This window comes from Sminthopsis crassicaudata, chromosome 4 (genome assembly GCF_048593235.1).
Source record: "Sminthopsis crassicaudata isolate SCR6 chromosome 4, ASM4859323v1, whole genome shotgun sequence".
In the NCBI taxonomy this organism is placed as follows: Eukaryota; Metazoa; Chordata; class Mammalia; order Dasyuromorphia; family Dasyuridae; genus Sminthopsis; species Sminthopsis crassicaudata.
Window position 1 is genome coordinate 100,237,595 of NC_133620.1, and position 26,268 is coordinate 100,263,862.

The following is a 26,268-nucleotide window of genomic DNA, read 5'->3' on the forward strand; positions in this document are numbered from 1 at the left end:
TAGAGTCTGGAAGTTGGGAAGACCAGGCTTACTGGGTTTGACACTTATTAGCTGTATGATTTTGAACAAGTCACTGATTGCTCAAAAAAAAAAAAAAAAAAAAAGTAGGGAATATGATCTGGGGGTGTGGGGATTAAAATTATCCAACACATAATAAAAGAGACTGAGGTAGAGTTCTGAGCCAATGGCACTCTTTATTAAAGAGTACATGGTCCTCTGTAATGAAGTGGATCTCATATCTTCCTCATGATCTAAGAGGCCCCAATCTTTCAGGGCCTTATTTTTATATGATATCAGATTAGATACTTGAACATCCTGAAGAAGCAATACAAAGTACAGAATTCCATTGGTTAGTAGATCTTGTTTCAAGGGCCAAAAAAATGATGCATCAACTAGAAGTGGTCCAGAAACAGAAGTGTCTCTAGTTGGGCTAATCATTGGATATCTTCACTGACTAAGCAATCATAAGATGATCACCTCCTCATGCTGGCTAAGAGAGAATGATCTGAAGGTACAAAAACAAGTTGGGGACTTTCCATATAATTGAGTGTCCTCTGCCACAATGAACTTGGTCACCAAACAAGGAAAAACAAAGGTGGAGGGCCTCTAGTTAACTTCCTGTGATTAAGTAAGTGAACTTAGAATGTATAGCTCACTGCTCTGGGACCTAATATATAGAACTTATAATCACTATCCCTATGAAATCACATCAAATTGATTAATATTGATTGAAATAGAGTAGGGATCCAATGAAATATTTCTCACAAGGGGTCAGTATTCTACAGCTGCCATGATTTGGATTGGGTAGAAAGTTTTAAGTCAACTTCAAAAAAAGGTTGATAAGTAATGGAGTTGACTTACTTCCAAGGTAAGGACTACCTCCATCCCCCACCCTTCCCCAAGACCAGTGAAAGTAAGGGAAAAGAGAAAAGGTATAAACTTATTTACTATGTGCAGAACCCTGTATTAAGACTAAGGGAAGTTACAAAGATGGTGAAAGAGAAAAGATTGTCTTTGCACTTTTAAGACCCACAGTCTAGTAGAAAATAAGAGGATTAGACTATAAGGTCCCTTCCTTCTTCTCACATGAAGAGCTGAAAAATCAGTCGACTAAAATGAGGCAAATAGGAAACTTTCATACACTATTTGCTGCTAAGTAACTTGAAGAATGTAAGTAAAATGGAATGAAGAAATCTGAAGCTATATGCATGTAGGCTACCCTCTAAGGAAAATCTACTAAAGGTAAAGGGATCCAGGAGGCTACTTTGTAGTATCACCTCTTTAGGGTTATATTTGATGTTGTCATTGGCAGCTTGTATAGTACAAAGGAGATTGAATTTGGAATCAGAGATTTCAAATTTTAACTTTATTAGTTAACTTGTGTGTCCTTAGACATATCACTTAATATTTCAGGAAAATAGTTTCCCCATCTATACCATGAGAGGGATAGCTTTATGGTCTCTAAGGCCCCTCCCAGTTATCAAAATCCTATTGCAACCAGTTGGAACCAGGAATGGCTACTCTTAAGCCTACTCCATAGGTTAGCCCCTATAGGCCAATTCAACCTCACTGCACAAAAATCTTCTTAACTTGGGAAATTAACTTCATAATCTGCACCTGCTTCCACTCTGATAGTTCTATAGAAGAGCCCTTCTTCATGTAATTCAATCTTTCTTTAGGGATAAAACTACCCTCCTCCCAGGCAATTTGAGCTATTAACTTTGCTCCTGGATTATAAACTAGCCTAGGGACAGGGAGGGGTCCTGTTCTCACTTGGAGTTCAGAAAGCATAATCATAATTCAAATAAAAGAACTACCCAACCCTGGAGAAACTAAAAAGGAAGGATCACTATTTTCTACTCTGACCATGAAAGCAGGTGCAGGACCATGCAAATATCATGTAAATCTTATGCAAATACATTATTTTGCTCACTAGACAATGACCCTTGGGAGACCCCTTACTCATAATTATTTATTTCAGTTCATTTCACTTGAAGCCAATATTTCTATCTCTGAGGATTCACCAAGAAATGTAAACACCCACTCTATGTGCTAGACACTAACATCTATGTTTATGATGCAAGGAAGAGGCAAACATCAGATTAAAACTGCAATGCACAAGAATGCAATAAAAAAAAAAAAAGGAAAAGGATGGAAAATCACAAAGTTAACCAACTAAGATAAGGATCCAAATGAAAAGACCATAGAGCAGAAACTAGGACGGGAAAAAAAATTGCTGGCAACCTTTAGATTTCACCAGGGACCCTTATAGCAAAATCCTTAGGTCCTTTTCCTTCTGCTTTATCTCAAGAGAAATGTCTTCCTTTGTGCTCAAATAAACCCCAGTTTTTCCATGGAGAACATGCTGCCCCTGGGTGAGAGATATAAGAAGTAGTCATTAAGGGTGGGGCAGCTTCCTAAACTTGATGATGCTCAGTGATAACCTCTGGGGAATTGATTGTACAGAATACCTTCAGAGTTGTAAACACCTGACTATTGTTACCAGGCATCCATTATAATCCAAGGGCTGTAAATAGCACCACCTAGTGGAAACAAGCAAAATGATACTACTCAGGCATCCATGATATAGGATTTGAAATCAGGAGACCTAAGTTAGAATTCCACCTCTGATAATTTTCTGGCTTATGGGCCATAACATGACAAATATGGAAATATATTTAATGGGATTGTACATATTTAACCTATCTCAAATTGCTTGTTGTCTCAGGGAGGGGGCAGGTAAGGGAGGCAAGGAGAAAAAAATTTGGAATTCAAAATCTTACAAAAATGAATGTTGAAAACTGTCTTTACACATATTTGGAAAAATAAAATATCATTGAAAAGAAAATGGGAAAAAAGAATACTAAAACCTCTCAGTTTCTAATATGGTAAATACCAATAAATATAACCTACATATACAGAAGCTTCAAAACTTCTCAGTAATTCTTCAGAGTATATATAAGGTTCACTGGCAGAATGTGAAGTGAGAGGAAGCATTAGAGTTCTTCAACATCTCCTTGACATAGATCATAGAATTATGATTGGGAAAGCCAAGAAAACACAAAGAATCATTTTTCTAGCCTGGAGCAGCTAAGGGAGACAGAAGAATCTTCAGACTCTGGGGAGGGGATTTGGCCAGGAGTGCACAGCAGACTGTGGCTGGGAGAACTGCAGCTTCCAGGAATTGAGAGAAGGCACAGACGGGGCTCTAGAATGAAATCTAAGGAAATTCCTGAATAGATATCATCTGGCAGCATTGTCACCCACTTTCTCCCAGGGAGCCAGTGCTTATGAAACAGCTGAAACTTTTAACTAGAAATAAGCCAATAGACTTAAACCTGCATGAGGAACCTACAGAATTCAGGCCAGAAGGGCAGTGAATAGACTCCCTCCTCCCTGCCACTCAGGTCACACCACTTTGGGAACACTGAAAGCCAGCGCTATGAAAACATCAGGACTTAAAGGGACAGAAGATGAGGTGAGACACCTCAACTTACCCTCAAGAAGCACACAGAGCCCAATATTAACCTAAAGGCTAAAGTCAAGAAAAATGAACAAAACCAAAAACAACCCAAACATAAAGAGTTATTATGGTAATAAGGAAGCTCAAAGGAGAAAAACAACTTGAAAACATCTTCTGGCAAAGCCTCAGGAAAAAAAAAAAATAATATATATATATATATATATATATATATATACATATATACACACACACACACACACACACACACACACAATTAGATACAAGTACAGCAAGACCTAGAAAAGCTAAAGCAAGAGTTAAAAGAGTTAAAATATTATTTTAAAAAATTAAATGAAAGCAATAGTGGAAATAAATTATACAGTAGCAGCAATGTTGTGAACGTCTAAAGACTTACTATAACCCTGAACAACAAAGTAACCAAATCCAAAGGGTTCACAATGAAACATACTATCCCAGATAGAAAATCATTAGACTCAGAGTACAAATTGAAGCACAATTTCTTCTTTCTTGGTTTTTATTTTGGACATTGCTAATGTGGGAATTTGTTTTGCATGATCATACACATAGATTTTGTTTTTCTAGCCTTCTTAATGGATGGGGGCACAGAAAGGAAAAGGAGAAAATTTGAAACAGAAAACAAAATAAAATTGAATTTAAAAAAATAAAGAATTTTAAAGAGGGAAAAAAAAGTAGCATAAAGGGACCCTGAGACCAAAAAAGTTTAAGAATTATTATTACAGGGGGAAAAAAGTTATTATATCTGTTGCCAGAACTAGTCCAAGATTAACCTCTAGCCTAGGAATGAGGATTGGATTAAATTAGATTAAGCATTTATTAAATCCTTACTACAAGCCAAGCAAGCCATGCTAAGTACTGGTGATGATGTAAATTCTAAAGAAGATGTTTTTTACTCTCAAGGACTTTATAAAATAACTCATACCACTTTTCAACAGTTCTAACCATTTGAAAGGCTGTTGATATAAAAATAAAACACAGTTCTCTATAAATTCCATCCACTCTGAAACTTCATAAAATGTCAACTCCTTCAACATGACAATCCTTAAAATATTTAAAGACAACTATAGTGTTCCCCACACACACACACCACACACACTTCTCTCCTTTAACTACTCCATCTATAAAATCTAGACTTTTTCACTGGATCTCTTGGGTATCATTCTCTGTAGACTTCACAAACCTGGCTTCCCCTTCCTATCCCAGGTGAGATTAAGAGTCAGTTGGTGGTAAAACAGTGATGTAACTCCAACAATTTAGTTGGTAATCCCTAATCCCCTCTGGATACCTCCAATTCATTGTATCAAAGGATTTATTTTTCAACTCAATATTTTTCAACTCATTTTCCTGCCATAGAAATGATAAAAATGACATCATTAGGTCTAACTAGAGGAATCTTCAAAGTATTTACATTGGGGAAAGAGCAGAGAAAAAGTTATTACTGGGTTCTATAGTATCAAGCTGCCCTTGTATTTCAATCCCCTTGGATCAAATCCATGGAGAAAAATGCTGTCTGATCTCTGTTTTTGTACTGACCACAAAGCAGTAAACTAAATTCGTAATAGCAGAATTGTAATTAGTAGGGATGATGTAGGAGGAAGAAAGATTCCAGACAGCTGATGAGGCAATGAAGCATTAGTAGGCAGAAGAGGAAAGAAAATTCTGACAATGTATTTAATTTTTCAAATACAGAAGAAAAAATAAATTCAGAAGAGAATACATATGACTATTTTGTTAATACCTTATCAAAATAAACTTATACCTACATAGCTCATTCTCATATATAATTGTCTTTTTTGTCCTTTGTTTAGCAAAATGTTTGCTAGTTGATGATTGAGTGAATAATTAAAGAAATATTTGGTAATCTTTGAAAAGAACAATGGATAGATATGTGGGTGTCTCAAGGTCACCCTAAATGTTAATAAGGACCTAACCTGCTTCTTTATATCAGAAGTGCATACAAAATTTTAGATCTATATGATTTCACTCAAATAAGTAAGACCCAAAGAATTAAGCAAAGCAAAGAACTAGAAATTTTAGAAGGCACTGAATGCAACTCCCACACCTAATCTACATCCACACAATTAACAGGTAAGAAATTGAGATCTAGAAAATATAAATGACTTTTGTCCAAGGTCACAAAGTAGCCAGTGCTTTGGTTTATATTTAAGGCTTCAAGGATATTATTCCTGTTTGAAAGAATATTAGCTCCTTGAGTGTCATTTTTATCTGTGTCCCCAACTCCCAGCATGGGACACAGTCCTTAAATAATAAATGCATATTAATCAATTGATGGATCTCACATATAAGAAAAGTGAGGCTCAGAAAATTTGTCCAAGATTATAAAGTAATAACAGCACTCAGCCTGGAACTTCTAGGTATTCTAACTGCACATCCAATGAACTTTCCACTACATGATGTCAATTGAGTGGCTAATATGTTTGGAACTGTGGAAGATCCAAAAGAATGGAGAATGTGTATAGAATAACTAAAAATCGGTCAGGAGAAACTAGCCTGAAACTCAAGTATGACATGATCCCTGGGAACAAACACCTAGAAATGTCTAAATTGACCACCAGATGGAAATGAATATTGGAATACTCCAGACGTTCTGGAACTACTACATGAATGTCTACAGATTCACCATGTTGTTGTGCAGTCTTTCAGTCATGTCTGCTTTGTAACCCCAATTGGGATTTTTCTCGGCAGAGGTACTATGGATTGGTTTTCCATTTCCTTTTCCAGCTCATTTTACAAATGAGAAGAATGACTGTTACGTGACTTGCCCAGAGTCACAGAGTAGTGTCTGAAGCTAGATTTGAAGTCCAGACCTCCTGACTCAAGATTCAGTAATCTACTCATTGCACAACCTAACTGCCCACTGCTTCACCATGACAATCCTTAAAAATATTTGAAGATGGGGCAATTAGGTGGCACAGTGAATAGACAACAGCTCTGAAGTGAAGAGTACCTGAGTTCAAATGTGACCTCAGACACTTAACACTTCATACCTGTGTGACCCTGGGCAAGTCACTTAACCCCAACTGTCTCAGCAAAAAATATATACATATATATATATATATATATATATATATATATATATATATATATATATATATATATATATATATATATATATATATATATATATATTTGAAGATAATACCTACACAAATATACACTCACAATATACCCACCTCTTCTCCACACCAAATATCCCTAGTTCCTTCAGCTATTCAACCAGTAACTTCTAAATCTCTTCAGTGGCAGATTGCCCTCAATCCTTCAATTTGTCAGCCTCTCTCTTAAAATATGGTGCTCAAAGTCAGGTTGTTCACAGCTGGGAGATATTGAGGTTTCCCATATAGGGCCATCATAATGTTGAGGTTATTGAGGTGCAGTCAGATTCTTCCTATACCAGGCCATCATAATGATGGGATTAACTACAAAATGATGAGGTAATGGGGTTATCTGACAGTGTCACAAGTCTCCCAAAGGAATTTGTATGCATAGACCGCCAAATCAAGAAGCAAAGATTTTATTACACTGCTAAGAGCAAGCTAAATTCCAAGAGAAGTTAGCAAGGCAAGGGATTTTAGCAATTAACAAAGGAAAGATGAGTTCCCTAGTGGAACCCACAAGAAACAAGATGCCAGTAAAGATGTCACTATGAGATGGGAATATGCCATTGACTGGAAGGCTGAACTCAAAGTTAGCAAAGATCTTGGGGAGGAGGGAGATTGATACCATAACTTGGTTTTCTGATTGGATACAGAAAGATAGAGTTACTGGAGACTTCCACCTTGGATGAGACTGTAATCCAAAGTCCACTTGAACAAAAGGCCTAAACAAATCAGAAGGGTCCACTTATAGTCCCATCTGAGGCCTCCCAGCTTGCCTCTGGGAGTAACGAGGCTACCAGGTAGTTTACTGAGATTCAGAGATTCAGGCTTTCTCAGTCAAGCCCACCTGAATACCCAGGACAACTTATCACTAGCATTATTTTGTGGCATTATTTTATCCTTCATAGAAGAAACAAGGGTAAAAATTATTCTGGATCTGAATTTAATAAGAAGGAACTTGCCTATTGGGGTAGAAACAGTAGGAACTTTGGAAGGTGCTAATTCCCTCCAGAAGTCTATGATAGAAGAGAAAAAAACAGGCAGAACTCTGGGGTATGAAGGAATGATTGATATGACCATAATTCAATAGAGTCAGCCCTGATAAGTTGGAAATTCTGAAGAATGAATTTCTGAAGACATATAGGGAAATAATTTCAATAATGAGAAATGGGACTTATCTGGGGCCCAATACATATGGGTATTCAGAGATTTCTTCAACCATTTTAGATTTTTTTAATGGTATTTACAGAAAATGGAAATAAAGGCAAATAATATCTAAGAAAAAAGCATTTCATGCTACTATAAACATAGAATCAAGAATCTTGAATCTTAAAATGAAGGGGAAAACTAAACTGTAAAGGGTGATATAACCAGTGTGGTGCTGGTATAGAGGGCTAGAGCACAGTAATAATTAACTATCATTCATATAGAACTTATGTAATGTCAGGCAAGGTGCTAAGAGCTTTTACAATTTTTTATCTAATTTGATCTTATAACAATCCTGAAAGGTAGGTATTCCCATTTTACAAATATGAAAACAGAGGCCCAACATCACACAGCTAATAACTGTCTAAAACTGAATTTCATGAGCAGCAGGATGAATACAGAGAGGCTTGGAGAGACATGAACTGATGCTGAGTGAAATGAGCAGAACCAGGAGATCATTATACACTTCAACACCAGTACTGTACGAGGATATATTCTGATGGAAGTGGATATCTTTGGCAAAGAGAAGATCTAATTCAGTTCCAATTGAGCAATGATGGGCAAGATCAGCTACACCCAGAGAAAGAACACTGGGAAATGAGTGTGAACTGTTTGCATTTTTGTTTTTCTTCCCAAGTTATTTTTCTTGTGCAACAAGAGAACTGTATGGATCTGCACACATATATTGTATCTAAGATATATTTTAACATGTTTAACATGCTAGGGAAGGGGGTGGAGCTAGGGAAGAGGGTGGAGCGAGGGAAGGGAAAAGTTGGAACAGAAGTGAGTGCAAGGGACAATGTTGTAAAAATTACCCATGCATATGTTCTGTCAATAAAAAGCTATAATAAAAAGGAAAAAAAAAGACTGAATTTCATATCTCTAGAACCACTATACCACTTCACCCAGGGAGAGAACTACAACTGGGGGGAAAAGGTGTAGGAGGTATTCTTGGAGTTGGATCTTGAAGGGAGTAAGGGATTCTAAAAGGCAGAGATGGTATAAAACATGGGAGGCAGCCTGTGCAAAGGCATGGACATAAAAGATTTTTTAAATGATTCATTTTTACTTATAGTCCATATTCTTTTTCTTCTTTTAACTTCCCCAGTTCTTTTTTTTTATTAAAGCTTTTTATTTTCAAAACATATGCAAGCTAATTTTTCACCATTGACCCTTGCAAAAAACTTTGTGTTCCAATTTCCCCTCTTCTTCCCCCTACCCCCTTTTCTCCTAGATGGCAAGTAATCCAATATATGTTAAACATGTAAAAATATATATAAATCCAATATAGGCATACAGATTTATACAATTATCTTGCTGCACAAGAAGAACCAGATCAAAAAGGAAAAAATAAAATAAAATTCACGCAAAAAAGAACAAAAGAAGTGAAAATGCTATGTTGTGATCCATACTTACTCTCTACTGTCCTCTCTGTAAATGGCTCTCACCATCACAAGATTATTGGAACGGATCTGAATCATATCACTGCTGAGAAGAACCATGTCTATCAGAATTGATCATCATATAATCTTGCATTGATTGTGTGTACAATTCTGTGAATTCTGTTCACTTCCCTTAGCATCAAATCATGTAACTCTCTCTAGACCTCTCTAAAATCATCCTGATCATTTCTTATAGAACAATAATATTCCATAGGATTCATATACCATAAGTCATTCAGCCATTTTTCAATAGATGGGCATCCACTTTTCCAGTTTCTAGCCACTACAAAAAGGGCTGCTACAAACATTTTGCACCTGTGGGTCCCTTTCTCTCCTTTAAGATCTCTTTGGGATAAAAGCCCAGTAGAAACACTGCTGGATCAAAGGGTATGCAGTTTGATAACCTTTTGAGCACAGTTCCAAATTGTTCTCCAGAATGACTGGATCCATTTACAATTCCACTAACAATGTATTAGTGTCCACTTTTTTTTTTTTTAATACTTTATTTTTCTTAGGGTTTTTTCCAACTTGGCTAATATGCAAATGTTTTACATGATTTCACATGTACAATTGAAATATTGCTTGCCTTTTCAATGGGTGAAGGAAGAGACTGAGGGAAGGAAACATTTGGAACTCTAATTTTAAAAAATATATTTAAAATTTTAAAAAGTCATATACAAAAAACAGCAAGTACGTGAATTTATCTAGAATACTCTTTAAAAGATAAATTGTTCAGTCATGTCCAACTCTTCATGCACTCATTTGGGATTTTCTTGGCAAAGACACAGGAGTGTTTTACCATTTCCTTTTCCAGCTTATTTGCAGATGAGGAAACTGAGGCAGACAGGTTTTAATGACTTGCCCAGGGTTACACAGCTCGGAAGTGTCTGAGGCTGGATTTTAATTCAGATCCTCCTGATTCTAGATGCAATATTCTACTTCACCACTTAGCAACCTTTTAAAGGCATAAATATACACAGCTGATTTCAAACACAGGAATGCCAGATTAGCCTCATTTCTTTGTTCAGTAATTATTAAACTGGTATAGGGAATAACTATGAATAGAGCAAAGTATGTATGCTCATACATGCAAAGTATAAATGCTCATTGCTTAGATTTTAGCAAAATACTCAGACAGAATCTTTTGGGGCATTCTGGAAAAAATAGAGTAATAAGCTAGATAGAGTAAATGTACAATTAGATGGATTAAGAACTGATTCTAGGACCCAGTTCAAAGAGTAAGATTTAATGGAGATTTAATGGTTTGGTGTCCATTTGGCAGTTCTCTGGGGAGTACTCCTACTGTGTTTAGCCTTGCTCTATTAAACATTTTTATCAATGAACTAGATTAAAGCACTGATGGTAGGCTTATCAAATCTGTGTAAGTCAGATCTGAGAGGGATAGCACTGGATAACAGGATCCAAAAAGATCTTGATAGGATATGCATTGAGCTGAATATAAGAAAATATAATAGGGACAAAAATATAAAAAGTTATCCTTGAGTTTAAAACAATGACTTTGGGGGAAACCCGATTAAAGAGATTGTCTGAAAAAGATATGAAGGTTTTAGATTTCAGGCTCAATGAGTGCTAACAGCAGTGACCAAGAAAGGAAAGATCTTGGGTTGTCATAAGAAAGGCTTAGCTTCCAGAGAAAGGGATAAATTTTATCCTCCATTTTTGAAGAGGACCATGAATTAAATTTGAAGCAAGGCAAAACTGCACAAAGTCACCAGTCACCTTCGTGGCCTCTGGAACAAATTATTCCCATCCACCCATTCTGGGAAAGCCTTCACACATCCCCCTAATTCACCAACAGGTTTGAGACCTGCTGATTAATCTCATCCAGAGTTAGCCCATCTTCTGAATTTACCATGATGTAGCTGCTGTACATGATACAGCTTCCTGGAGCTACAAATAGAATCTGGGTGACAAGTGGACATCAAAGGTGGATGAGCAGCCCTGAAAAGGGCTCAGCAAGTCCTCATACCAGAGGTACTAGTCCTCCCTGAACATATCAGACAGCTGTCTACTATCAAACTACAACTTTTGCACTGGTTCAATTGTGATAACAATAGTTGAGTGATCAGAATTGTTCGGCGCCCTTGAGTCCCTATCTTTCCAAAGAACACAAATGAACTTCACATGGTAGGAGGAGAGGGGGAAGAGAGAAAAAGCTATCATAGCTCTAAGTATTCATATTTGAAGGGCTATATGAAAACTACAGAGTGCTGGCATCAGGCACTTACTGAGCCAGTTATTTAACCCCTGCCTTAGTTTCCCCAACCCTAAAAAAGAGAAATAGCAGCACCTACTTCAAAGGGCTATAACAATCGAGATTATTTTTGTTAGCAGTGTTTGGCACATAGTTGGTGCTATATTATCTTCCATCCCTTAATTGTTCTGCTGTTGGAGAGAGGAAGAAGGGAGGGAGGGAGGGAAGGAAGGAAGAATTTTTGTCTCCCAAAGACAGAAATTAGGAACAAATTTCAAAGACCACCATTTAAAACTGCTGTCAAATAAAACTCCTTAACAATTACTTCTCATACATTATAGGAAATGAGTGGCCCAGTAATCAATGATAGAGGGGTTATAGGAAGTATGCCCACTTATACTAGTATATGATGGATAGAATTGTGAATTAGTACAACCATTCTGGAAAACAATTTGGAATTATGCAAATAAGATGACTAAAATATTTTAACTTTTAATTCAGATTAACCTTCCTGAGTTTGTACCCCAAGAATGCCCACATAATAGGAAAAGACACCCAAACCCCTTTGCAGAATGGGCAAGTTCACATGTTTTTCATGTTTTCAGGCCTCTTCAATTTATTGACTAAATATGCCAACATTTTTGCTTTTAAAAATACTATTTTTTTATATGGGATGCTCTTTGGGAGAGAGGGACACTGGGGAAAACCATGGTGACATAAAAACATCAAGTAGTTTAAAACATTGCAATGAATGACTTCATTGGGTGAAATTTTTTTTTTTTAAATACATTAGAGGTAAATAGGTCCATTCCAACCCTTAGGTTCTGTGATATACAACCTCAGAACTATTCACAAATTTCTAAGAGATTTCAATGGAAAGAAATACTGTTTAACATAGTATATGCTTCCTTATTCCACCAATTCATGTCTAAACAGAAGTTACTGTTTGTCTATGAGACTATGTTCTTGACCCCAAACAGATTTTTTTTAAAACTACATTCTATTTATTTAACAATTTGAATATGAAATCTCTAAAGTCCAATGCTCATTAAAGACTGGAAGACCTCTATTACTAAACTTATCCAATAAAGAACAAATTCTGGCATGAAGATAGCTGAGGTAGAGATGAAAAAGCATGAAATCAGAAATTGTGTATCTGCTACTGAAAATTCTCTGATTTCCAGGCAGCATTTCTGCAAATGAGATCAATTCTGCTTTCAAAACTGAAAGCTTCAAAGTACTCAGTTCTCAGGTTATATATAGGTTATATAGAGACCAGACCTGTTTCTCCAAGGTGAAGTCTACAACCTTGAACTGGAGAGCTGATGAACAAGCTGACAAACTTGAAGTAAATAGTAACAAAAATAAAAACTTTTAAGATCCTGAAATTAGAGGGAAAGAAAAATTTTACAGTTGATTCACAAAAGCCTGGTTAACATAGTGAGGATGAATCATAAACTTTGTCAGAAATAATTCAACATTTAGCACTTCCTAGCTGTGTGATCCTGGGCAAGTCACTTAACCCCAGCCTCAGAAAAAAAAATAATAATAATTCAACATGCGAGCTTCTACACCTAAAACAACCAGTGTTTTTTATAAGCAAAAGGAGAGGGGAAGAGAAAGTAATGAGAAATCCTTTGAAAGTTGAGTAATTTCATCAGCATTCTACTTCATTTGGGAGATGTTTACTTCAATTTCCTCAGCTCTAAAAGGAATCGGACTAGACTCTGGATCCCTTCCTATTCTAATCTCCTTGATCTTTTCATTACCTATAAAGGTTTTCAATTGTATTGTTTTTAATTCTATTTTCTCTTCTGTCTTCCTCTTGGTCAGAAAAACTTCTTGAGTTTGTAACTTATATATCCTAGAAAGTATACTAAACAAAAGAATTCCAGATGGCATATCAAATTTAAAACAGCATATGACCTTCAATATCTCCATGTTTAATTGTGCATTCCAAAAGGAATAACAAATTTTATACAGACCAAAGAATCCACCTGCTAAGCAACTTTTCTTAGTAATTTCAGATTGACAAACTATCACTCTTTGCAGATGATATGACGGTATACTTAGAGAACCCCAGAGATTCTAATTAAAAGTTATTAGAAATAATTCACAACTTTAGCAAAGTTGCTGGATACAAAATAAATCCACATACATCCTCAGCATTTTTATACATCGCCAACAAAAGCCAACAATGAGATACAAAGAGAAATTCCATTCAAAACAACAGTCAAGAGTATAAAATATCTGGGAATCCATCTACCAAAGAAAAGTCAGGAATTATATGAGCAAAATTACAAACACTTGCCACAAAAATAAAGTAAGATTTAAATAATTGGAAAGACATTAAGTGCTCATGGATAGGCCGAGCGAATATAATAAAGATGACAATACTCCCTAAGCTAATCTATTTATTTAGTGCTATACCAATCAGACTCCCAAGAAACTATTTTGATGACCTAGAAAAAATAACAAAACTCATACAGAAGAACAAAAGGTCGAGAATTTCAAGGGAAATTTAAAAAAAAAAAAAAAAAAAAAATCAAATGAAGGTGGTCTAGCTGTACCTGATCTAAAACTATATTATAAAACAGCAGTCACCAAAACCATTTGGTATTGGCTAAGAAATAGTCTAATTGATCAGTGGAATAGTTTAGGTTCACAGGACAAAATAGTGTACAACTCTAGTAGTCCAGTGTATGACAAACCCAAAGATCCCAACTTTTGAGATAAGAATTCATTATTTGACAAAAACTGTTGGGAAAACTGGAAATTAGTATGGCACAAATTAGATATGGACCCACACTTAACCCCACATACTAAGATAAGATCAAAATGGGTCCAAGATTTAGGCATAAAGAATGAGATGATAAATAAGTTAGAGGAACATAGGATAGTTTACCTCTCAGACTTGTGGAGGAGGAAGGAATTTGTGACCAAAGGAGAACTAGCAATCACTATTGATCACAAAATAGAAAATTCTGATTACATCAAATTAAAAAGCTTTTGTACAAACAAAACTAATGCAAACAGGATTAGAAGGAAAGTAACAAATTGGGAAAACGTTTTTATAGTTAAAGGTTCTGATAAAGGCCTCATTTCCAAAATATACAGAGAACTTGACTAATTTATAAGAAATCAAACCATTCTCCAATTGATAGATGGTCAAAGGATATGAACAATTTTCAGATGATGAAATTGAAACTATTAACCACTCATATGAGTGTTCCAAATCACTATTCATCAGAGAAATGCAAATTAAGACAACTCTGCGATACCACTACACACCTTTCAGAATTGCTGAAATGACAGGAAAAAATAATGATGAATGTTGGAGGTGATGTAGGAAAACTGGGACACTGATGCATTGTTGGTGGAGTTGTGAAAGAATCCAGCCATTCTGGAGAGCAATCTGCCCAAAAAGTTATCAAACTGTGTATACCCTTTGATCCAGCAGTGCTACTATTGGGCTTATATCCCAAAGAAATACTAAAGAAAGGAAAGGGGCCTGTATGTGTCAAAATGTTTGTGGCAGCCCTTTTTGTAGTGGCTAGAAACTGGAAAATGAATGGATGTCCATCAATTGGAGAACGGTTGAGTAAATTACGGTATATGAATGTTACGGAATATTATTGTTCTGTAAGAAATGACCAGCAGGATGAATACAGAGAAGCTTGGGGAGACTCACATGAACTGATGCTGAGTGAAATGAGCAGAACCAGGAGATCATTATATACTTCAACAATGATACTGTATGAGGATGTACTCTGATTGAAGTGGATATCTTCAACATAGAGAAGATCTAATTCAGTTCCAGTTGATCAATGATGGAAAGAATCAGCTATACCCAGAGAAGGAACACTGGGAATTGAGTGTAAACTGTTTGCATTATTGTCTTTCTACCCAGGTTACTTTTACCTTCTGAATCCAATTCTTACCATGTTAACAAGAAACTCGGTTTTACACACATATATTGTATCTAGGATATACTCTAACACATGTAACATGTATGGGATTGCCTGTCAATCTAGGGGAGGGAAGGGAAAATTTGGAAAAGGAGTACTAGGGATATGCTGTAGAAAAATTACCCATGCATATGTAATGTCAAAAAACTATGATTTTAAAATTTAAAAAAAAAAAAAATTTTCAGATTGACAGGAATTTGGACTCTATGGCAGAATAGAATCTTGGATAATTCAAACCACATCCACAATACCATAAAGCATCAAGAATATTAAAATATAAGACTAAGTAGAGATGCAACAATCTTAAGAAATAACAAAACATTTTATCGATGCAAATATTTTTATTACAATTTTTACAAGATTAGTTTCGAACAGTTTATACACTGAAATATAATTTTAGTTATAAAACCCCAACAAACAAGTTACATTTACATCAGCCTGGTCTGTAAAAGCCAATCTAGAGGTTTGCGAAGTCTCCTAACTTTTACTTTGCAAAATTATATAAAAATAAAATCTGATAATTAGTTACAGTTTTGAATTAAAGATGAAAATGAAGAGGTGCTCTTTATATTTCAACACTCAGAAACAAGCACATCTCTGTACAAAGTCTCCCACATACTACACTGCCATTTAAAGCACCATTACAATTATAAAAGTTTTTATAGCTAGAACAGTTACCACCAAGTTTACACTATAGCTAGAAAAGGTGACAATTCTTATTTTCTTCAAACTAACTTGGGGCTCCCCTTGCCTCATAACCCTCAAGCCCAATACTCAAAAATTAGGTTTGGGAGGGGTTTTGTTGGGGGTTTTTTTGGGGGGGGAGGGAGGTAAGGAGGGAATCTTTAACAAAAAAGTTTATTCACAGTTGTAGTGGTCTATTTCCCTGCCTGTCACCCCAACCCAAGGGCAGAGGGGTTGAATATAAAGGGCCCAAATGAATAGTGTTCTGAAGTCCAATCAAAATAAATGTTCCATAGCTTCTATGTATTCAAGAACTATACAAGGATTTTTATCTGTACCAACTAATCCTGTGAACAAAGATAATTCAAAAGAAATTTCTATAGATCAAAAAATTTGAAGAGCAAATAATGCATGCTTTTTTCTAAGTTGTAAGATGCTACTTAAATTTAAAATAGCTTAAGGTATTATTTAGAAGACATACAAAGATGTTGGTCAGTACCTTAATAAAAGCACTCATCTCTGTGATATACATAAAATTTACTCTGGCACTAGTTTCTTTCCAAATTTTAAAGGAGGTCTTTTTTGAAAGAAAAAAAAAGATTAAGAACTTTGTCCAATAATAAAATGTGAAGTATCTTTATGGTAACATACTTGGTGTGGATTCTAGAGCTAATTAGACATAAATGGAATAGTGGCCAGATAGAGGATAAGTTGAGGTAGTAAACCTTCAAGGCTTTGTCTAATCCACTAGGTTCCTGATCTAAAGAATTCTCTCCCACATGTAATCAAGTTAGACCTGGAGATCATTTCTCCTACCCATGTCTTCCATTACCTATAAGAGAAGAGTAAGTAAAAATATGAGACTGTCCTTTAAATATTCAGTTAATGTTCCCTCAACAAAGCAAATGCACAGGCCCGAAGAACTAACAGAATAAGTTCAAACAATAACTGCACAAGCATAGAAACATAGGTAACCTTTGGGCTAAGTCGTTACTAACATTGTCTAGCTGTTAATCTACAGTACTATCCTTTCCAAAAGGAATTGGGCTTTACCAATTTATTCGCCACTTCTTTGACACCAACTTGGAATGTCTGAAGTCTATATTCCAATATTTTAAATTGGAAAATTCAAAACTGCCAGTTTCCAAGTTCACAGTGTTACCCTGACAAGTTTTCAAAGTGACAGTGCTGAGGGGCATGATATTAATAACACTGGTTTTTTAGTTTTAGCTTTTTTTTTTTTTTTTTAAAGAAGATAAGCAATCAAATTTGCTCCATGAACTTTTACCCTCTGCCCAGCAAAATTCAGCCAGGCTTAAATTTAAAAATAAATTAAGCTTGTGCGATAGAAGTAATTTGGGATGTTAAGTTTTATGCCAATCAATTTCTGCCATTTAAAAATAAAAAAAATAAAAATGTATCCTGAGGAAACATATGAAAGATGTAAAGAACCTTTCTCAAAAGAGATTTTAAGAGTTTGTATTACTGTGTACAATTTTAATGTGTGAAAAATTATAATTTATGGGTAAAAGATAAAGGTTTCCAAAAATAGGTTAACAATATTTTTATAGTCACTCTTGGCTACTCTGATCACTGAGGATAAAATTTTGTCTGAAATTAAAATTTAAATTTACCACTAATATTTCCTTTAACCAAATTCAAAGTATAAGATAAATTTATTTTAATTTAGTAGTAGTATATGCAAGACTGATTTCATAGCCTTAAGGCAAGAGGGCAATTATTTAAGTAGGTGGGAAAAAATACAACAGAAAATACAAGATTTTATTTTCTGTTTGTTGGAGTGAAAAAGAAAAGTATAAAGAGCACAAAGACTTTTAGTCAGGCATATATATTTTAAATTAGAATCGAAAGTGGGCTCTGAACCCTATAAATATTGTTTCCCTTCAAAGTTTAAAAAGTGCAAAATTACAACTTAATAGGTCCCCATCTTCTTCACCAAAGCAAAAAACATACTCAAAACACATTCAACTTACACAACAGGATTAATTTCAAGAAAATAAAAATTAAAAAAGCCACACAACCCCACACTCTTAGGCTTCATTAAGAGGTCTTATTTCAACAATAAAACCAGACACACACTTCAAAGTAGGTTTGTTGCACACAGGTAACATTAAGCTGGGGGGCACTGCATCCAAATTTCATTCCCTCTCAGAAACTAAAGGGCAGCTGCCAACTTCAGCTCTTAAAAGGTGGACACCTCTTAAGAGATAGTATGTATCAGTGGGGCAAGAGGGCTATCATCTTCCAATCACTAGAAAACATTAAATCTTTTGTAGTATGTTTCCTGGAGTTCGTTAAAAATTTTCTGTCTGTGCTCAAATGTCAAGCAGTATCCAATAGCATCTTCTGTTTCTTGAATTCGTTTCTGGAACCGACATCCATCCCTTGCTAATTCTTCCCAGGGTCCTTTGCGGTCTTCATCACTGCTTATGTAATACTCAGTAACTTCTTCAAGAAAGGTTACCTACACAGACAAAATTTTAAAAATCAAACTAAACATATAAGCACTTTTTGATACTTTATACTCAATGAAGTTATCAGAGCAATACTGCAAGTTAGTCTTAAGAATAAGAGAATAAGGGTAAGGACTCAACTTACTTAGTTGCATAAGGTATCCCCCCTAACAATGCAGGCTGTCAACTTTTTTAAAAAATCTTGGCAACTTACTTAGGATCACAAAAGGTTTTATGTCACAAGTGGTACTTGAGCCTCTTGACATTGAGGCCCTCTGACAAGTTGGCTTCCTGGCTGAATAATATTTGGATGAAGACTTTTAAATGTTTAGTTTTAGCTGTTATAGATAAAAAGGATATTAGTCCAAGTGGGATATTTAAATTTTCAAATTTATGTCTTTTGCCAATGGCAAGCAAGTATTCATCTAGAACATTATGGGTTTTAAGCTGACAAAGTTTAATATTTTTCACAACTTATTGATTAAAACTTTATTATAGCTCTTTATAAGATATATGCATGGGTAATTTTTCATCATTGACAATTGCAAAACCTTTTGTTCCAATTTTTCCCCTCATTCCTTCCAAGCACATATACAAATGGAAGCTCAGAATAAAGTTTGGAACAGTATGTTTAAATACTCATTAAGTTTAGTTTTTCCGTATTAAGTTGCTTAAGTTCTTAATTTAATTGACAGGTTTCTAAAATCATCCCATTAGTTCAAAATTTTACTCATAATATAGGCAAAAGAAGTTTTCAATAAAATCTTATTAATGTGCTCAAAATAGATTTATGAGGGAGTCTGCAATTGTAATCATGCCATAAAATGTCATATTTTTTTTTTACATTTCCATTAACTTGGTATATCCAAAATTATATGTAATTTTTATTAAGGGTAAAATATAACAGGGTAAGCAATGGAATCCTTAGTCCTCTTAAACTCTTATTTAATTGATAACCTAAGAGACCATACTCAGTATGTAAATATCTACCTTAAAGCATGTTCAATAGTTACATCAGCCAATCCCATTGTGGCTCACTGCTTTCATTCCTTTTACATCAGGCCAAGGAATGCCCCTGAGTACAATTACCAGAAATTGTAATATAATACTAGATATTGCAATTCAGGTCATTAATCACTTCTTGGTTCACTAGGAAAAATGTCACAAAATGCTTCCAACTACTCAATCTCTACTTTTCTCTCTGTGCAACTCTGGGCCAATCACTACACACCTCTTGCTTCAATCCTTTCATCAGTAAAATGTGGGAGAGTTGAACTAATAAGATACCATGAAGGGCTTTCCATTCCTCCCCTATGTGGTAACCAACATAAGCTAGTTGAGCATATCAAATGAATATAACTTAACCACAACATAATAAAATTGAAATCAGAATCTAGATGCAAAGAAAATCCAACTTAACAGCAAAAGTCAAAGTTCACTACTTTTTCTACATTACAACAGGGAAAGGACTTAAGATAACCTGTAGGTAGCAACATCCCTAAAAGAAATGATTCAAACACCTCTCTTCTCACTCTACCATAACTCCCAAAGTGGTATAGTGACAAAAAGCAACATGGAATCCATAGACAAGTTTACCACTTTTAAAACTAAAGAACTGTGTTTCCATCAAGGAATTCTAAAGCAGTAAGGAGCTTTCTTCCAATCACTTCAATTTATAGGAAGAAATTGAGAACTAGAATTTAAGAAATTGAACCAGAATTCTAAGCTAATGAGTGAATCAGCAGGGGCAAAAGCAATTTCTTGAAGATTAAAGTAAATAATTAACTTTTTAGTATTAGTAATTACTACAGTATCTTGAAGGAATGAAGATCTGCCTGATGATGGCATTAGTTAAATGTCCTGAACCAAAAAATTACAGTACACTCTTGAAACTCCATGGTGGAGTAGAATGAGACCAAAAACCTTATATGGTCAAAAGGAAGTCTTAGAAGAGCCCCAGCCCCAGTGCTTTCTCTTCCTGGAAAATGGGTGGAGAAATACTGGTTTTAGTCATTAAAGTGATAAGAAAATTTAAAACAAGCTCACAACAAGACCGTTAATTAGCAGAAACCAGAAAAGCCATTACCATTAGAGATAACAATCAAAGAAGGAAATCTATAAAAAGATTGTGACCAGCTGGTGGGTTTTCTGAAGAGATGATAAAATATTAAGAACTACTAATTTGGCAGTTTCACCACAAATCTAGGAATTTTGTCACAAGTTCACAAGTAAAACAACAAGAGATGAAACACAAACTACTATAATTTCACTTCTATGCTTTGGCTATTTTTGGTGTACCAAACGATTTTTAAAATTTCTTAAGGTAATTTAGTCAAAGCCAAGCTTTACAAATTAGTAATTGTGGGGGAAGCAATTTTGCTTTTATATTCAAAAAAAATCAAATATAAACCTATAGGTCCCTTCAGCCTTACCACCTTACCACCACCATCCTTAACTATGAAATCTGAAAATAAAAGTTCCAACAGTCTCATACGGAATAACGAATATATCCGTTTCATTAAAACAGCATCTTTACAAATCTGTTGGTTGGATCCCATAACGAGAAAACTCACAATGCCTGGAAAGATGAGATTTTTGTAAATAAGTGTAATTTTTAACGCTCTTGTTACCCTAAAAGAGAAAATGTTCATGAATTACGTAAGAAATTTCCGCTTTATCGGTACTAACATGACCTTTTGGACACTGGATCGTGCATTGTAATTACGCTTTAGTTGTGATAATGGACATACCACACTAAAAATGCAGTTTGCTATTAACTTATCTGTCATGAGATCTTTACTTTGGAATAAAAAGCAACAAACATGGAAAAACTGTAAATGGACCACTTCACCATTTCTTAATCCAAACTTGAGAGCATTCATTCCCTAAAGCTCACCCTCCCCACACATTTTCACCCACACCCTTCCTTTGTACCTTTTTCCTGCGGGTGGCCGCGGGCCTTTCTCCGGAAAGAATCCCGTACTGGACTCCGTCGGTGCCGCCAGCCTCCGGGCTCGCTAGCAGCTGCTGCACCTTACAACTCAGTGCGGTGTCGCTCCGAGAGACGGCTGCTGGCGACTCCGCTCCTAGGCTGGAGTCGCACGGGTCTCCCCGTTTTTTCCCTGCGGTCTGAAAAGGTGCTTTAAAGTTCAAAGGGTTGTAGGGGTCATCGGAGTTATTGAAAGAGTTCCAGAGCCTTAAGTTCTCTGCTTCATCTGCACTAGACTCCCACTCGTCCTCTCCAGAGCTGTGGTCAGGAGAACCAGGCGGGCTTTCGGTCCAGGAAGAGCCCTCGCCGGACTTCTCGGAGGAGTCCTCCCCGGAATCGCACCGGTCTGCACTCCTCGTTCTAGCAGCAGTTTCAATGGTGGCTGTGAAGTTCTGAGGGTTATAAGGGTCTACACTGTAGAAAGAGTTCCAAAGGTGAAGGCCTTCCGCACGCGGCGGGCCGGGCTCCGATTCCGAGAGAGAACCGTCGCTATCAAAACCATCATCTTCCCCCTCCTCGTCCCAGGCCTCCTCCCCCTCGGATTCGCTGCTGGTGTCCTGGTCACTGCATGCGCCTCCCAAAATGTAATCTATCAATTTGTTACTACAGGCCGGTCTGGCAGACACAGCGAAGTCCTCGTCCGGGCCGTCCGCCAAGCCCGGGGGCATCTCCCCGGCGTCCCTCTCCAAAGGCGGGGTGCAGGCCGACCAGCTGTCGCGGGGGCCCGGACTGCCCAGCAGAGACGCCGGCCTCTCCGGGGTCAGCGGCCCCGGGGCGTCCTCGGGAGGATCCTGCGGGGGGGACGCAAATTGTCCAGAGCTATCTCTGCAACACCCAGACTTCAAGGCTTGGCTCAGGTCGATGCGAAGCAGGTTGTGTTCCTCCTCGAGACTGTGGTACCCGTGGTCCTGGTCGGGGGTGGGGAGCGCCTGGCCTCTGCTAGCCTGCTGCAGGAACTCCAGACGTTTCGTGCGGAGATGCTGGATTTCGGGCAGCCCCTCTTGAGAGAGCGGGGCCTTGTGCGGGCATCCCCGCCCGGCGGCCCCGGGGCCCTCGGCGTTTGGAGGCTGGGGCTGCCGCCGCGGCTCCGCGGCCACAAAGCAGCCGTCCTGGCAGCTGAGCTCCACGCGCGACACGCAGTCCAGCCCCGCGGGGTTCAGCACGTAAGAGACCACGTTGAAATTGTTGAAGTGCTGAATGTTCACAGCCCCGTGGGGGGAAGAGCACAGCTCCCCGTCGGAGAAGAGCCGGGCCTGGAGGCTGCCGTGAACCAGCTCGGCGCCCCACAATTGCTGCAGCGAGCGCGCGCTCGCCTCCAAGGGCCGGCCCTTGCCCTCCAGTTCCAGTCCCAGGTCTGCAGCGCCGCACGGCCAGGACAGGCCTTCTTCCAGCCATTGCAGAGGGGCGGCGGCAGCCTCATCCGAGGGGCATTCGAAGTTCGTGGCCTTCGGGGCGGGGGCTCTCGGGGCCCGCTCCAGCCAGCGGCTGGGGATCACGGCCCCCAGAAGCTGGCCCCACAGCAGCAGCTTCTGCAGCAGGCTGGGCAGCGGCGCCAGGAGCTGCGCCAGCAAGGCCAGCCAGGCCCGGGCGCGGGCTTCAGGCGGGGGGTTTCCAGGGGCCTTGAGCCCCGGCTGCGCTTTTTTTTCGATGGCGGGGGAGCTGGATCCCTGCGGTGCGTGGCGGGGAAGCGGGAAGAAGGGCAGCCGGAGCCATGAGGCCCCTTCTCGGGGCGCGCGGACTCCGGACTCCATGGGCTTCTTGGGGCGGTCGCTCGGGGTGGCGGGGCGGGGGCCGGCGCTTACACGCCCTCGGCCCGGCCGGACGGCGGGGCCGGGACTCCGGGCCGGTGGTGATCCGCGGCACGGCAGGGGCGCCACCGGGGGAAGCGACGGTGACGGTGGCGGTCGGAGAGCCAAGGTCCGGAAAGCAGAGCGCAGGCGGCGACCGGGGAGGCGGCGTCCATGGCGAGGGAGCGGACGAGGAGCCCGGGAGGGGCCGGGAAGCAGCTGCCTCAGGCAGGCGAGAGTCCCGTCACCATAGAGAGGACACCTCGGGTAGCGGCTCAGAGCAGACGAGCGGAGAGGCGGCCCCTCAGTGGCGGCAGGCGGGGACGGCGGCGGGGGGCCCGGAAGCCGGCGGACGCCCAGACAGAGGCAGACCCAAAATGGCCGCAGTGCCGGCGTCCGGACTGGATAGCCCGCACCAAGCAGGGACGGAACTCGACAGGGCGCGCCGGCCGCACGACGTCGCCTCTTGGCCACGCGCCGACAGACGTCAGCCGCAAGCACTAGGGGAGGAGGGGCTTTTCTCGCCTTCATCCGGGTCTCCCCGAGTCGGTCACGCCCTCCCCCTCCCCCACTCCTCCTCCTCTTTTCTCTTTCCGGAGGTAGGCCTCTTTCCTCCCGCCCCCCCGCGTCGTTCTGGCTGGTGCGCTGCAGTTGCATCAGCCGCTCTGGGAGCGTGTGCGCGTGCGCAGTAGCTTCGTTCTGGTCTCCTAGGACACCAGCCCTCCCACCCTCGAGGCTGATGACACGCGGTAGGAGGAAGTGAAATTCAAAGAGTAGCCCGAAGCTCTTAGTATCCACAAGCTGCTGTGTCAATCAATGCACGGTTTGCACCTACAAGCCAATTTGCAGGGCTTCAGTATCCGTGGGTGCTGAGGGGGGAGTCTCGTGATCTTTGACGGGAGGGATGATGCATTCGCTAAGCATGCTAGCGCTTAGATGAGTAAGTCTTTTCTTGTGACAGAGGAAAAAAATTCTGAACCCAAGCATGAATCAATCACATGCTCTCTCAGCTTTGGAGATACTGAAATGATGCGCCTTTGCCTGGTTACTTACCCCTCCCTCCGGGCTAGCCCTTTTCACAATGGGGGAAACTGAGGTCACAGAGGAGCGGAAGGTCACAGAAAGGAGGGGGGAAATTTACACAAAAGCCGCCGAGGTCTGTTTCACTCTCCTGCCCCTCCTCCTCACTCTTGGCAGTACCAATCAATTCCTATTTGATCATCTTCCAAGCCAGGTGTTCCAAGTGCCCGGACTGGTTCCTAGCTCTAAAATAAGCCCAGGGGGGAGGGGAGACCTTCTGGCCAGGCTGTGGGAGTGGGTCATTTTAGCTGCAGGACTTTGTAAACAGGCTAGTTTCCCCCTAAAGGGGGTTTGTTTATTGGAATCCGGGGGCTGCAAGAAGTAGGTACCGGCTCCCGCTTCTAAATGAGAGTGATTGAAAAAATAATGATGGATAACTTCCGGATGAAGGATGCTCTTAGTGTAGAAGCAGAGCAAAACAGCCTCACGTGGTCATTTGTTTTGATCATTTCTGAGGGTTACACGGAAGGGTCATTAGGAATGAGGAGTCACAGGGAAATGACAACTGATATAAAAATGCTAATTAACGTATTCTGAAGTAAATAACTTTAAAACACGATTTGCTTCATAGAGAGTTCATCCTCTCATCCTCATTACGGGGGAGAAGGGGTGCTAACAAAGGCGAGTGATAGGGTCAAGGTCACCCAGGCAGGGAGGAAGGACTATCTAGGCAGAAATCTACCCACAACTGCACTTCTGGAAGCTCTCAGTCATTCCCTGAAGCTGATGCCTCGGGCAGGGATATTATTAACTAGAACAAAATAATAATTTGCTGAGATCACAGCACCTTTCCAAGTGACTGGAAGTCTTAGACCGTCATTTATAACATAACCCTGAGCAAAGTCCTTTTCCATTCATACAATACCGTCACAAGGCCGTCTCCCGGCCACTCACGGGAGATAAATGGTCCCGCCTCTCCGGAGCATTCGGGCGGAGATGAGATTAAGATGAGACCAGAAGCCACCTATGACACACCGAGTAACTGGGTGTTTCCTAAACTGGAAACTGAGAGGGCTGGGCCAGGGTCTCAGAACCCCTTTTACTTTTCTGATCCCACAGTGTTCCCATGATCCGTCTGAATCAGATAGGCGGAATTCGTGATCTCTAAAGTCTCTTTCAGTTTAGAAATCCTATCATTCTAATCAGCAAACATGAAAAACGCAGTGTCAACACTCCCATAACACGCCTCTCTAAACTTATCTGTGTGGGGTAGGGACGGGGAGTTCTGTACACAACGATAAGGGGGGAGGTTACGCAGGAGCCGGAAGGATTTTCGGAAGGGAAGACCCGAGGCCCTCCGCTGATCTAAATGAGCAACTAAAAGGCTCTCCGTGGGAGGGCTGAAAACTCTGAATTATGACTATCGTGGAGTAATTTTGCTGAGGCTCTGTGGAAGGGCTGGGAAGAAGGGATAAAGAAAGTAGGCAGGAGATTCTTGCTGTGTAAAGGTTCCATTGCCTTTTCTGTTTATATTCCCAGTATTTAGTCCAGTTTGCACTTGGGATGTGCTCAATGCTTTATTCTTTAAGATTAAAGAGCTTGTAACCCACCACCTCTAATGTCAAATTCTACTCAGCCTTCCTTTGTTTTTGTTGTTCAGCTCTTTGTATCTGACTCCTCATGGCTTCATTTGAGGGGGTTTTCTTGGCAAAGATATGGAAAGGTTTGCCATTTCCTTCTCCGGCTCAATTTACAGATTAGGAAACTGAGGTTAACGAGGTAAAGTGACTCGCCCCGATTCCCACAGCTAGTGAGCGTCTGAAACCGGATTCGAACTCCAGAAAATCCAGGCCTGTCCCTGT

The 26,268-nt window shown here is 39.3% G+C and overlaps 1 protein-coding gene across 1 annotated transcript; it reads right to left on the reverse strand.

Moving 5' to 3' along the window:
* Positions 1–15,773: 15,773 nt before the first annotated feature.
* On the reverse strand, positions 15,774–23,932 carry PPP1R15B (protein phosphatase 1 regulatory subunit 15B). The gene is made up of 2 exons (XM_074308913.1): positions 21,545–23,932; positions 15,774–18,621 (listed from the first exon to the last, which is right to left on the reverse strand). Exons 1-2 carry the CDS (start codon positions 23,915–23,917, stop codon positions 18,409–18,411), a joined length of 2,586 nt encoding a protein of 861 aa, XP_074165014.1. The 5' UTR covers positions 23,918–23,932; the 3' UTR covers positions 15,774–18,408.
* Between the last annotated feature and the right edge of the window lie 2,336 nt (positions 23,933–26,268).